The sequence below is a fragment of the Anabrus simplex genome, chromosome 5 (assembly GCF_040414725.1).
Source record: "Anabrus simplex isolate iqAnaSimp1 chromosome 5, ASM4041472v1, whole genome shotgun sequence".
In the NCBI taxonomy this organism is placed as follows: Eukaryota; Metazoa; Arthropoda; class Insecta; order Orthoptera; family Tettigoniidae; genus Anabrus; species Anabrus simplex.
Window position 1 is genome coordinate 448,026,119 of NC_090269.1, and position 14,460 is coordinate 448,040,578.

At 39.7% G+C, this 14,460-nt stretch overlaps 1 protein-coding gene across 1 annotated transcript in view; it reads left to right on the plus strand.

Annotated features, from left to right (window-relative positions):
• LOC136875094 (gastrula zinc finger protein XlCGF57.1) overlaps positions 1-14,460 on the plus strand; it is a 148,998-nt gene that overhangs the window by 72,270 nt on the left and 62,268 nt on the right. Inside the window, exon 3 of the mRNA XM_067148824.2 lies at positions 10,767-10,849. Coding sequence (XP_067004925.2) covers positions 10,767-10,849 — 83 coding nt within the window. The remainder of the gene's footprint in view (positions 1-10,766; positions 10,850-14,460) is intronic.

Below are 14,460 nucleotides of genomic sequence, written 5' to 3' on the forward strand. Positions count from 1 at the left end.
AGATCTTTGCTTGTATTAACATAAGTTATACTATCACATATTATTTAAGAAGATATATACCCTATATAATGTACTGTAGTTACAACTTTGTATGGTTTGTGCTGAACATTACTCTTGTGTTAAACTGCCCCTGCTAACTAAGCAAGAGACCTGTATTGCACTATAAATATCTTTGGCTCAGATTGTTTTTTGTAAATAAATAAATAACATAAATTTTTTTTATATTTGCTTTACGTCGCACCGACACAGATCAGTCTTGTGGCGACGATGGGACAAGAAAGGCCTAGGAATTGGAAGGAAGCAGCCATGGCCTTAATTAAGGTACAACCCCAACATTTGCCTGGCGTGGAAATGGGAAACCACAGAAAACCATATTCAGGGCTGCCGAAGGTGGGATTTGAACCCCCTGTCTCACGGATGCAAGCTCACAGCTGCTTGACGCTAAATGCACGGCCAACTAACCTGGTATAAATCAATTTAATCAAATAAATAACTGCTTAGGTATGCCGTATTGAATTTGTCTCTTTGCTCTATCATCAGATAACAGACCTGTACTATTTGCTGAACCCAACTGAATAATTGCTGAAGGAACATAAGGAAATATGGTTGCTAGTTGGTGGATCATAATCTCATATATGCATCTTCATCGTACATTGTTACGTTATTTAGCATTCAGTCTGCAAGCCTCTGTGAACTAACTAAGTGCTTTTCTAAACCTCTATTTGTAACCAGCTCTGTAGCTTCTTTTACAGTGACCAGTAAATTTATGGATCCCTTGAATTTTTAAATAAATAAAGCATGTTTCATTACTTGCAGTGATTATTTTCATGAAAAAATTATCTAAGTAAATAAGGGTAACAATAACAGGCTTACATATTTTTTCATTAAAATGAACAGTGTAAATAATAAAACAAATATTTCACAATTTAACATGCTTTTTAGTTAGAAAATTTAATTGATCCATTAATTTTGCTGGTCGGTATAGTTGCATGGCTCTTAAAACGTTGGCTCCAACTACGTCTCTTGGTTCGATAAGAAATTGTTTTCAATGTTATTAAGGAATATGTTCGTTATTATTCCTGAAAATGGTGAGCCCATGGTTAACTCTTCCCTTTGACAGATTTTTGTTGGTGAATGCAAAACCACTTCGGTTGAAGGTCATTCTTATAACATTATATGTTATTTTCTACAAAGGTCTGGAGAGATACCAATCTTGTACAAAAGCACATTAAAATAGGTATGAAACATAAACATTTTCGTGGATGTTTTCCAAGCAGCGACTTACTCATTAGCACATATTTTCTAATTCCAACAGTTTCAACAAGCATATTCAGTTTCATTCTTAAAAATTGTAATAGCATCACTCCAGAGGCAAACATTTCCATTCTCTTACTTCAGACGGCATCACCTAACCTAGGTTTACCACGCACATATTATGAAATCATACTTCAAGCTCCCTGTACAATAATGATAACCTTTTAACCATGAATTTACATGAGAACAGCCTTTCTGTAATTTAATAAGGTGCTAAATTGCATAACCTAACCTATGAAATTAGTTATGAACATAGCTCTATCTTGAGAGGGAGAAATATCACATTCTTATTTTATTTCAGTGCACAGTTTTTAATTAAGCAGTTGTTTATTTTAACCTTTTTGTATAAGGAATTAACTACTTCTGTCATTGCACTTATTGCAATAACATGTTCTTCCCAGGTTTTTCAGATGTTTATTTGCACCAGTCAGAGTTGTGAGGAGAGCTCTGGCTCGCTCAGGATCAACTCGCTCATGTGTAGCGAGGAATCTGTATGGAAGATGATCGATCGCGTTCAATATAAACACAGGAGAAGAGTGTATTGTATATAGTATAGTAATATTGATAACAGTTAAAAGCCAATACGCCAAAATTTGCCTGTAATGACAGATGATCAGTAAAAGGGTTCTTATTGTAACGGAGGAACATAACACAGATTAATACAGAAGTTTTCAAAAGGCATAGTAACATTGGCATTAAAATAGGTGTTCTCTTCTACTGTACTACAGCCGCCGCATTAGCATGTGTATCTGACTCTGTTATCTCACTTTAGCCCTTATGCCATCTTTTTCATAGGTTCTTCATTTCCCATAACCAAAATGAAAAGAAATAAATATTTGAGAATTTAAACATCTCCTTAGTGCTTAATGCAGTTTTTGTCCCATTGTGAATTACGTTACATCAAATTTAAAATTTCAGTGCTCTTGCTGAATAATATTCGAGGCTTGAAATTTCTTTTGTTAAGTGCGGGTTTATGCTAAATTTAGGTCACGCAAAATCAGGGTTATGCTGGATATATCGTACCATATGCTGCATTGTTTGGTCGCGTACTGGCAGGGATATTATTTTTTGAGATATTTTTTGCCGGTGATGTGCGTCTTGTCTCCAAGGTTGCTTTGTGAATATAATAAATTTTTCGTTATCGAAGCTATTCTTCTTGGGACCTTGTGATAGATATGCAAATTGTGGTAAGAATGTGGGTTTGTGTTCGAAATTCTACTGGCAAGGTAATTATGGCCATTCACAGGTATTGTCCCTTCTTATATATTTTTGTTTTCCTTGACATTTGAATAATGGCTCATTCATTGGCACATGGGATTTTGAGATGGGTGATTGTATGTTCTGTGTGACTGATGGCCATAGATCGTACTTGATACTAACTGAAGTAGACAGATTATTCCTAATTTAACCTGAATTACTTTTGTTTGCTTCTTGAACAGATGTCTTTTTCCTTAGGGCCAATTATGAGTCCCTTTGTTCTTCAGCTTTTAGTGCAGTCCAGCAGTAATATTTTTCTTAATTTATTATGTAACTGTGCAGTGGTATCCGCCTGACTACACAGGTCCCCGCACAGCCGAATGCCAGGACGTTAATATTAATCGTTTTAAATATATTTTTTTTGAATATATTTATTACTCTGTACATACTATGGGGTACATGCTATTGCAGGTGATTGGAGGAGGGGAGTTTAGTGCTCATTGCCTCATTCATTCCTTATTAGGCACTGTTCAACATCAGACCCCGGGCAATGCCTGCTACGAGCAGGTGAGTATTGCCGTGGCTGCTAGGTTTGGCTATAGAGGCCCCTGATCGGAATGGGTGTCATTCGGGAAGGATGTTTTTGGGCATGGCTTTTACATGTCTTAAGCCTGTTCAAGGTGGTCTCCTGCCAAAGTCTTTAACTTTTTATTCCTTGAGGGGTTTAACTCCCGGGGAACAAGCGCAGCGTAAAGGAATGGGATCCAGCTTCCCTAGGTTTCTGGTTGCTGCCAGAACTGATGGGAGTGACTTCAAACTGGTAAAGTCTATTTTGTTTAGTAGGCACATAGAAGGTGTCTATGGCAAACTGCAAGATCTGAAGAAAATGTGCAGTGGTAGTTTGTTGCTAAAGACTCACACTGCCATGCAAACTGATCCGTTGCTCAAGTGCGACCACTTTGGTGGTATTCCCGTCAAAGTGGAGGAGCACACCACCTTGACTCTGGGTCGTGGAGTGATTTTCCACCGCGATCTTCAACACTGACGATGAGTTGATGGAAGACATGACGCACCGTGGCATGACATAGGTCTGGCACATTACATGCATAGTCAACGGCGAGGACGTTGCTATGGGTGCGTTCATTGTCTCCTTCAAATTGTCAGTGTTACCAGTAAAAGGTAACAACCTAACGCTGCGATCTGGGCATTACATCCCACCTCCCATGGGCTGCTATCAATGCCAGAGGATCCGGCATATGGTATCTGGTTGCTCGAATAAGTTTGTATGTGGTACATATGGCAGAGCAGCTCATGGCGCAGAAGAGTGCACAACTCCTTAGATGTGCATCAACTGTCCTGGTCTCATTCACTCTGACATTGGAACTGTCTGGTATACCTTGGTGAGAAGAAGATCCAGTAGATCATGACCCTGGGTGGGCTTTCCTACCAGGAAGCGCGCCGTAAGTTCAATTATGTAAATGCACCCGCCAAAACGCTAGACTACATGAAGATAGCACAGAGTCTTCCAGGTTCGTAGTTTACATGTTCTAAACTTGTTGCGATCGCCTGCGCCCAAGGCGGCTGTTACTCCTGTGAGCAAAGCCGCAAACGGTAAAAGCTCGAAGAGGGGGACCACCCCACCTTCGACCACCAACAAGTGTGTGCTGGCTAGGACTCCTAAGCCGTTGCAGCAGGGGAAGTGGGAAAGCCAGGTCTCCCCCCACCAAGAAGTCAGCGAAAGCCATTCCCACACAGTGGCGGAGGTGGCATTGTCGACCAGATCTGAGAAAATATTTCTCAGCCCGTCTAAACAAGAAAAGAAGGCGGAGAAGTAAAGCACCGTTATCACACGCTCCCCTTGTAGGACAAAAGCCCGCCCGCAAAAGAAGTGTGTAGTTGTGGGCATTGGTCTCCTTGTCCATTGATGATGGGATGGACGTCGAGCTTTCCTCCACATCTGCAGATGTAGATGTTAGTGTTTAGGTTTTAAGTATAACCTAACACTCATCCTCTCTAGTCCACATTATGTCACTGTTACAATGAAATTGTAATGGTTACGGTAGACATGTTGCTGAGCTGCGCTAGTGAATTAGTGAGTATAGTCAATGAGTATAGTCTGCATTCAGGAAACTAATCTCAGACTATGTCATTATACGGTCTTGAGAAATTTCAGACTATACTCGACAGAATGACATTATGCTAACCGGTCTTCCAGTGGCGTTGGCATTCTTGTCTGTTCCGATACCTATAGCGAAGAGGTTCCTCTGAGAATCCCGCTGGAGGCTGTAGCAGTTTGCGTTCTGCAGCCTGTCATAGCAACAGTCTGTAATGTTTATTTTACACCAGGCCGGCCTCTTAATGTAAATCATGTAGATGATCTTATAGATCACCTTCCACCTTCATTCCTCCCATTGGGAGATTATAACGGCCGACACCCTATATGGGGCCCTGAAACACCTTACCGGAGGGGTGTTGGAAACATAAGTAATAGAGCTGGATTTATGTATTTTGAATACAGGTAAACCAACTCATTTCAGTATACGTTACAGCACATTCTCTCGCAGCCGAATGCTGGTTCCCCTGTTCCGGTGAAATTCACACAATGATCTCTGTGACAGTGACCATTTTTCCATTGTTCCTACTTTGTTGAAACAGAAATTCTTAAACATGCTGATAGGCCAAAGGTCACAGCACCAGCTGTATTTAACGATGAGACCAGGCAGAGTGTAGTCGGTGATATCAATTACATAACACAAGTTATTCTTGCTGCTGCTCATTCCCCGTTTTCAGGGACTCTTTGCTGAAGACTCGTTCCTTGGTGGAACAAAGAATTTGCTGCAGCTATCAAAGATCGCCGTTGTGCTCGTACACGCTATCGTAGGCAGCCTACTGTGGCCAATTTGGTAACATTTAAGAAACTCCGTGCTAAGGCTGGAGTTCTTATTCGACAGAGCAAGAAAGCTTCATGGGAGAGATATCTGCCTTTTATGACGTCACATACTTCGTCATCTCAATTGTCGACTAACCTTCAACGTATTTTGGATATCAAAGGATCATCTTCTGTACCGGGAATTTCCATTGCAGGCAGTATCGTCACTGAACCACTCTCGATTGCTAACCATCTTGCCAGTCATTTTGCAGATGTGTCTGGCTCTGTGAATTATCATCGTGACTTCCTCACTCTGAAGTGGGAGGCAGAACGTCATCACCTTAATTTTGCCACCCTAGCTTCAGAGGACTATAACGTACCCTTTATGGAGTGGGAACTCCAGAATGCCGTGGTGCTTTACAAGGACACATCTCCTGGACGAGACAGTGTCCATAAACAGATGTTGAAACACCTTAGTGAGGATAGTCTGTTTTATCTCCTTTGTGTGTTCAACTGAATCGGGATAGAAGGTGTTGAAACACCTTAGTGAGGATAGTCTGTTTTATCTCCTTTGTGTGTTCAACTGAATCGGGATAGAAGGTGAGTTTCCATTCCAGTGGTGAGAGGGCATAATCATTTCTGTCATGAAGCCTGACAAAAATCCTAAGTATGCAGGAAGTTACGGACCTATTTGTCATAATGTTTTTGTAAGCTATTTGAGAGGATGGTAAATCGCTGACCTACGTGGTGTCCGGTGAAACAAGGACTTTTGTCTTTGTATCAATGTGGTTTTTGAGCTGCTCGCTTGACCACTGACCACTTGGTATGCCGGAGAGTTCTGTCCAGGATGCATTCCTCCCCAAACGGTATTTGATGGCTGTTTTCTGTGACTTAGAAAAGGCCTATGACTCCACATGGCAATATGGTATCCTTTCAGTCCTGCATCAAAGGGGATTGAGAGGTAACTTTCTGGTATTTATTGCAAATTTTTTGTCACTTCATCTATTCCTTGTCTGAGTAGGGAAGGCATATTCGCAATACCATGTTCAGGAAAATAGAGTCCCACAGGGATCAGTTCTTAGTGTCATTGTTATACCTGCCAACTTTCCCGATTCAGGCGGGAGACTCTCGATTTTCGACAGTTTTTCCCGCCTCCCGAATATTCTATCTTTTCTCCCGATTTTTTGGTGAACTTCAAACATTTGTTTTCAAATCCCTCCATTTCAGCTTTATTACGTCAGTGGCCGGAAGTCCTTCGCTCAATGGCCGCTTTCAAACGAAATATCGGAGTTTATTAATGCGAGAAATGTGCGCGAATGTGTGATGTTTATTGAAACCTGTATATCGCGACGCGCATATCGATTGTCAATCTCTCGTTCTCGCGTGCTATGTTCGTGTTCGTTCACGTCAGTCTAGTCGATTCCATCCTCTTTGGTCGATTCTAGAGACTAGTCGCTTTCTTAGTAATATAGTGACATAATTTCAATGATAACGACGGGTGACTTTTCTAGAGATTTTAGAAGCCATTTGGAGACAATTCTGACTAATTTTAATTTATCTCAATATAAATAAAATGTTATGTCTGTACATTGCTCAGAATTTAAAAAGAATGATATATCCGTACCGGTCGTGGCCATATTAACAAGGAGAAATAAGTTTTAATTTTCCGTAATTTCTGTCTGTCTGTCTGTCTGTCTGTCTCTCTGTCTGTCTGTACGTGCGCAGGCTCATCACGAGAAAACGGCTGAAGAGAATTTAATGAAAATCGGTATATAACGTCGGGGAATAAGTTGCTACAATCTAGGCCATAAATAATGTTATTCGCGCTGAGTGAAATGGTAGTTTAGGGGAAGGCCTAAAATTTAATTATCAAATATTTATGTTATTATTGGCCCTAATGATAAATACTACATAACTAAAGTTATATATTATTAAATTTCCTATCATTTATGCCTTATACATTTTTACCGTACCGGGTGTGATAACGGAGATATTCATGAATTTAGTTTTTTTTTTTTTGCTAAGCCCATATCAGCGCCGATGTACGAGAAAATGGGTGAACAGAATTGTATGTAAAGTCAGGGAATAAGGAACTACAGTCTATGCTATAAATAATTTCATTCACTCTGTTCGAAATGGTAGTTTACGGGAAGGTGCTAAAAAACAATTTTAATTACCTATCTTAGTGGTCATATTGAAAAAATACTACATAACAAAAGTTACAGAGAATGCAATTTCCGATTATTTGTCTTATTCAGTTTTGCAAGAGACACTAATCATGATTGATTCGTATAACTTACACTTCTCAGGGACATTTTTTGCCCCTTGTTAAGGGCATCATCAACCTTTAGGTAACCTTAAGTTCATATCTCTGAAACATTATCTATTCATACATGGATTAATGTGTAACATACTTTTCATTGTAATCCATATATGAATAGATAATGTTTCAGACATTTGACCTTAAGGTTACCTACAGGCTGATGATGCCGTTAACAAGGGGCGACCGGGCGAGTTGGCCGTGCATGTAGAGGCGCGCGGCTGTGAGCTTGCATCCGGGAGATAGTAGGTTCGAATCCCACTATCGGCAGCCCTGAAGATGGTTTTCCGTGGTTTCCCATTTTCACACCAGGCAAATGCTGGGTCTGTACCTTAATTAAGGCCACGGCCACTTCCTTCCAACTCCTAGGCCTTTCCTATCCCATCGTCGCCATAAGACCTATCTGTGTCGGTGCGACGTAAAGCCCGTAGCAAGAAGAAACAAGGGGCGAAACATGTCCCTGAGAAGTGTATATTGTATTATGTAGATTTCATCCACGTAGCACGTGGCTTGTATTGAATAGGTGGTAATAATAGAATAAATTATTTTTGTGATAATTTGCTTATTTACTGTTCTGACTACAATAATATTGGTGGTGATGGTGATTAAATTCTGAAGATTATAATAATGAAGAAAGTCATGAAGGAACGATTGCTTGAATAATACCACAAGAGGGAGTCATGAAAGAAAGGACGACTCACTTTACATTAGATGCTCTAATATCACAGATTCAGAAGAAAACTAAATGTGAAGGCCTCCAATATAGAAAGCTCATAAAAATTGATTAACAATAGCATTACATTGACCATTGTTTGTTGTGATGTGCTTTGTGTATTCTGCTGCCATTTATCTATGATAGACGGGATTACTGCTGGGTTTCAAGTATAACAGCCTGCCTGAATACTGGCAGGAAGAAGCTGGGGAGTGGGGAGTTAGATCTCTCTTCTTTAGCATGCCATTCTTCTGGTTCATAAATTTTCTGATACTACTGGTACGTTACACACTGGATCATCATAGTATTCCAGCTATTCGATCCCTACTCGGAGGTAGTGATTTGAATGAGCAGTGTGCACACTTAAACAGAATAATTACACAAGAGTGTTTGCGGCTGTCTGCAGCCTGGTCATTCTAGCTCTGAAACTTTGAACTGTTAGATTGACACCGTAGTACCTTTCGCTAAAAGTGAGAAAATGTGCTGTTTTCATTTTATCGAATATTTCATATGAAATAATTGCTTTTAATCACAACATTCATACTGGCGTCGTTGTAATGAGATGTTGACTTCAGTTGGGAAAACTATAAGGACAGTCTTTCTGAGAATTCCGTAGTGAAGCACGGGTACATCAGCTAGTTATTTGATCCAAATAGCATTGCGCTTCGCATAATTGCGCGGGTGCTTGATGCAATATATTAATCTATGCATTTGCTAAGTAATGGCATCTAAGTGCATGACTGATTCACACATCTGGAGCATGAGTTCATACTATTTTCGGTAGGCTTATCAGAGACCGATCATCCCACTCGCGCACTTCCTGTGAGGGAATAGAGATGTGTAATTTTTAGCCTTGTAGCCTCATATAGCAACAGTCGGGCTTTGAGACAATAAGTGTTATAAATATATCGTAGTACTGTGTTGCGCAAGACATGTAGAATAAGCAATTTTGACCAATTGTATCTCCTGATTTCTCCTGATTTTTCCTGATTTTAAAATCAAAATCTCCTGATTTTTGGTTTTGTAAAGTTGGCAGGTATGCATTGTGTTCGCGATTGCCATAAACGGTATTGTTGTTGCTGCTGCTGCTGGTTCAGTAGTAATACCATTGCAATATGTGGGTGATATTACTCTGCATTATAGCTCACACAATGTGGCAGTTGCAGAGCGACAATTACAGCAGGCTATTAGGAGAGTGGAACAGTGGACTTTAGAACATGGCTTTTGGATTTCCTCCGCAAAGGTGTCTGCTGTACACTTTTGCCGGAAGCGCACACTTCATTCGCAACCTGAGCTTTATTTAGGAAATCTCACTCTTCCTCTAGTGGACACTTACCAATTTCTTGGGTTCCATTTCGATAGAAAATTATCGTGGGAACCACATGTGCGGCATTTAAAAGTGCAATCCACTGAGAAGTTGAGTATTATGCAGTTTCTTAGCAGTACTAATTAGGGGGGCTGACCACATGGTGCTCCTACGATATTATAGGTCATTTATTTTATGCAGGTTAGACTATGGCAGTGCAGAATATGGATCAGCAAGGCAAAGTGTTCTTGCGAAACTGAATACCATCCACCACAGCTTTTCGTACAAGCCCCATTGCTAGCCTGCTCACTGAATCCGGTGTGCCGCCTTTATACCTGATGCACCAGCAAATGCTTCTGTCCTATGCTGCAAATTTACAACAAATACCACTCCACCCAACATATCCTTGCATATTCCAAAATGGAAACCATCGTCTGTACGCTGCTTATCCTTGAGCAATGCGGCCGGTTAGAATATGCTTGGATAGCATTCATAGATTGTTTGATGTACCTTCGGTTCCCTGCCTTGTCAGACAACCAGTGGGATACCTCCGTGGATAAGACGACGACCAGAGGTGCCAGCTATCACGTATTGTCTGTAATGATTACGGATTTCACTTCGCTATTACGACATTATGGTCAAAAGTGAAATTATTACAGAAAATTAACATTATCACAATAAAAAACAAATTTACAAAAAAGGACAGAAGTAGAAAATGTTCAATCCCTTAGAGCATTACTGTTCAACCTCCTCGTTTCAGTGTTTGTAAGTTGCCAACTGAACATATTTGGTGGTTATTTGGTCTTCGCTTCCTTTTGTTTCCCGTAAGTGTTGTGAAATCATGGCCAGCTACATAGATATATGCTGCTCTCTTAGCTAGAATAATGCATCAAGTTGTCCATGAGGTAGGCTCTACTCCTTGCTCTGCTGTTCTCCAGTGCGCACGTTCGGCTCTACCTTTTTTTGTGTGTGTAGATGTGAGTGGTATATTTTGATTTTGTGCAACCTCCTTACTTTTCATTTCTTATATTACTTTCCTTATTTATAGCCTGCTGCAGATGTTAAGTCAGAAATAAAGATAGAAGAAGCTACAATTGATCAACTCGTCCCGTGTTTCAAAGAAGAAAACAAGTAAGTACCACAATTAGATTGTAAGCTCCTAATCGTACACAATATGCTCCCTCTGTAGTGAGTGTCAGCCTCCAGATCTCGAGATCAGGAATTTTAATCCAGCTGAGGTCGTCAGTGTCATGGGATGGATGTAAACTTCATGTTATATGATGTTGGCATTAACACTCAGCACTAGATGCCCAGGAGTGTTTCAGGTTACTCTGGCTTCTAGTAGGCCTAATATAAAATGGAATATTGGAATTGATGAGCTGGCAGTAGATGAAATCAAATTAAGATGCATGCATGAAATAGCTGGAGAATCATATTATTATTATTTTACCTATTCAGTGCCATGCTCATGGATGTTGTTTGATCTCTGTAAATGGCTATTTTGCAAATCTAATCCAGTTGTTACAAAGTCATAGTTAAATTCTTAATTTCTTAGAAAGCTAGATGTTAAAATTAAAGTAAATGTCCTGCAACTTTAAGAATACATCATATCTATTTCTGGATATCATTTTATTGAAGATATCTGTGGAAATTTTTCCGAATTTATTCAGTACAATTCCAAGGTGGGTTACCTCTTAGCAACCGTATAATTATCTTCATTCTTTCACTGTCACTGTTCCATTGGGCATCTAACATTCATTTGAAATGTCATCTACAACTATTTTCTCCAAATTATTAAGTCTTCTGTACCACCAGTAGCACGCATAGGAAGCCATGTTTGTAGATTGTAAAAGTTCATCTTCTTTTATCTTAGAATACATTGGAAATTATTTAAATATTTCAAACTATTGCAACTGATCACATTTGCTCTTCTATTTCATCATTACGCCATGTTATCAAGTGGCTGCTAACACTGTAGCGGTGACTCTGTACAGGTACAGGCCTACTAGGTATGGTACAACATGCTCAAATGTGCCAACTCTCCCAATTTAAGCGGGAGACTCCTGAATTTTCATCGTTCATCCTGATCTGATCGCCGGGACCGATCCCCCGATTTTCAGAGCAGTTTCAGTAATTTTCATGTATTTTAAACTCCTGCATGTTTCCTCGTTCTATTGATATACAGCTGAGTATGGTTGGTCGATGGTAGCTCTAATAATCATACCTTCATGGCAGTACGTGGGACAGTGGCCAGCCATGTGCTCCTCTTTGGTCTATAATACAGCCAAATACACAAATAGCTTAATGATAGGAATTGGAAGTCACAAGGGAGTAACCTAACCTGAGAAGTAGCACACCATAGATGTCTACCTGGGGCAGGAGCTGCATAAGTGCTCGTGTTACATCACAAAGTCGTGCTTCTTGGTTGTATGTTTTAATATTTGTTTTGGTCAAAATGTCAAAAAAAGGAATATGATGCAATGTTTAAAGGCGGTTGTAGTGAATAGTTTCCATGCATCATTGAATCCAGGAAGGTACTAACATTCACATTCTTTACTATATGTAATTGGGATATTTCAGTTGCCCATGATGGAAAGTGTGATATACTGAAAGATGTGAGAATGAAGAAACATACGGAGTGTGTCCAGTGGGTAGAAAGGAACTCTTACTGAGCTTGTGAAGTAGAAACCAAGATGTATATCCTGTGACGAATGCCAAGGCTTTGGTTACGTCATTAATAGTAGAACATAACCTGCCTGTAAAGTATGGTGACCATGCGTGGCCTTTGTTTCGCAAAATGTTTCCTGATTTGGAAATCGCTAAACGATATGGCTGTGCTAGAATGAAAACACTTTCTATCCTTTCAGAAATGTGCATAGAAGAAAGGGCAACAGTTTTCATCACAATTGCTGGTGAGTGCATTTTCTGTTGTTACTGATGGTAGCAATATAAGCAGCTTGAAAATATATCCTATTGTTATAACAGTTTTTTAGGCCTGATCTCAGTGAAATTCTGAGTTTTCTACTCTCGGTGCCTAATTTAGAAGGAGATGCTACTGGAGCTAACATTGTCAATCTTTTGCTCTCAACTTTTCAGGAATTCCTCATATCTTTAAAACACCGCCTTGCTCTTGGTGGTGTAATGGTGCTCCAGTAGTGGTAGAATTAAAGAATTATTATTACAAGATATAAGAATCATTCCGTATTGACGGTTTTCACTTTACAAAGGTATCCTCCGATATCGCGGCCCTTCCGACCCTTTATAATAAGGCAAGACACCAGCCAACATTATGAAACAATAATGAAGAAAGGGACCGCTGCTGTTTCTATAGCTTTAATTTTCATTGGTGTTTTTTCCTTGTCACAGGCTTTTTGCCTGCACGTTGTATCAGGCTTGGTTTCTCAAAAATGTTTGCTCCCGCTCTCCTCCTGACCAATTTGATGTGATGGGTTTTCTACAAGGATGATTTTGACAGTAATTTCAACCTGTTTGTTATTGTTACTAAACCAATATTTTGTAAACTGTGAGGTCCACAACCTCACCACATGCTACTATTGTTCATTTCCATCTGCATCATTTGTTTTTTCATTCCTTTGTTTCTTAGGTTAACACAGTTTTTAGTTTCAATTATTATTTTAAATTAACACCTGTTTCACTGAATTTTGTCGCAATGAGTTGTGTTTTGCTCCGCATATTGATGTAAATATTGTACATTTGTGCTAATTTTGTTTCCGTCTAGGCTCTCTTTTGTTTGTTTTTTTCATTTGCTCCTTCATTATGTTTTTTAGCACTTTTTCAACTTATATTATGTAAATTATTTCAACCCCCCTCATTTTTCACTGAAGATGGCTCTAGTGAGCCGAAACATGTTTGATTTTGTTTACTCCGTCTAATGATGGAATATATAATGTATTGAATAGGAGGATACTCTCATGTTTCACCTTTGTAAAGTGAATTAAAGAATGGTATGGCAGGATGTTTGAAGAGGGAAAATAGTAGCACAATCATGGTAGGCTGCTCTTGTCACCTAATTAATCCTGCTGCAGAGAAGGGTGCGGCATGCCTGCCTGTAAATATAGATGAAAGTATTGATTTTTTTATTATCTGGGAGGGAGTGCAAAGAGGGAAGGAAAGTTCAGAGAATTTTAGACTTTACACGACACAGAAATCAGGAAAATTCTGAAGCATGTGGCTACTTGATGGTTATCCCTGGGAAGTGGTGTTTAGATAGGATTTAGCTGCTGTGGGACCCTTTAGTTACTTTATTCAGGAGTGAAATAGTGAGTAAGATTCTCAGATGGGAAGTCTGAAGACTTACATATTTCCTGATCACAGTCTAAGTGCGGATGTGTCTTGTTTGTCTGGAAGCATTGTCATAACATTTCACCACACTCCTCAGGTAAAAGGTTTCACCCGAAAAACTGAAACTACTGATGACACTAAGAGCCATGCTCTGTCACATGAATAATGACTGTTCATGTTCCTTTTATCAAATTTACATAAATCTTTTTGCCTTTTTCTCTCAAGATTTATGGATATCCTTGAGAATCCAAATGTAGCTCCTCAGTCAAGTCCGCCACACATCCACTTACTGAAGTCAGTTTTGGAGGAACTATTGAAGAATGTGATGGCAAGGTTGGTGAAACTACTCGTTCTCAAAAGCTCCTCCTCTCTCCTTGATGTAGATTATCATACTCCAAATCATCAGAAGGGTGATTGTGATCAGATGATAGGGAGCTCTG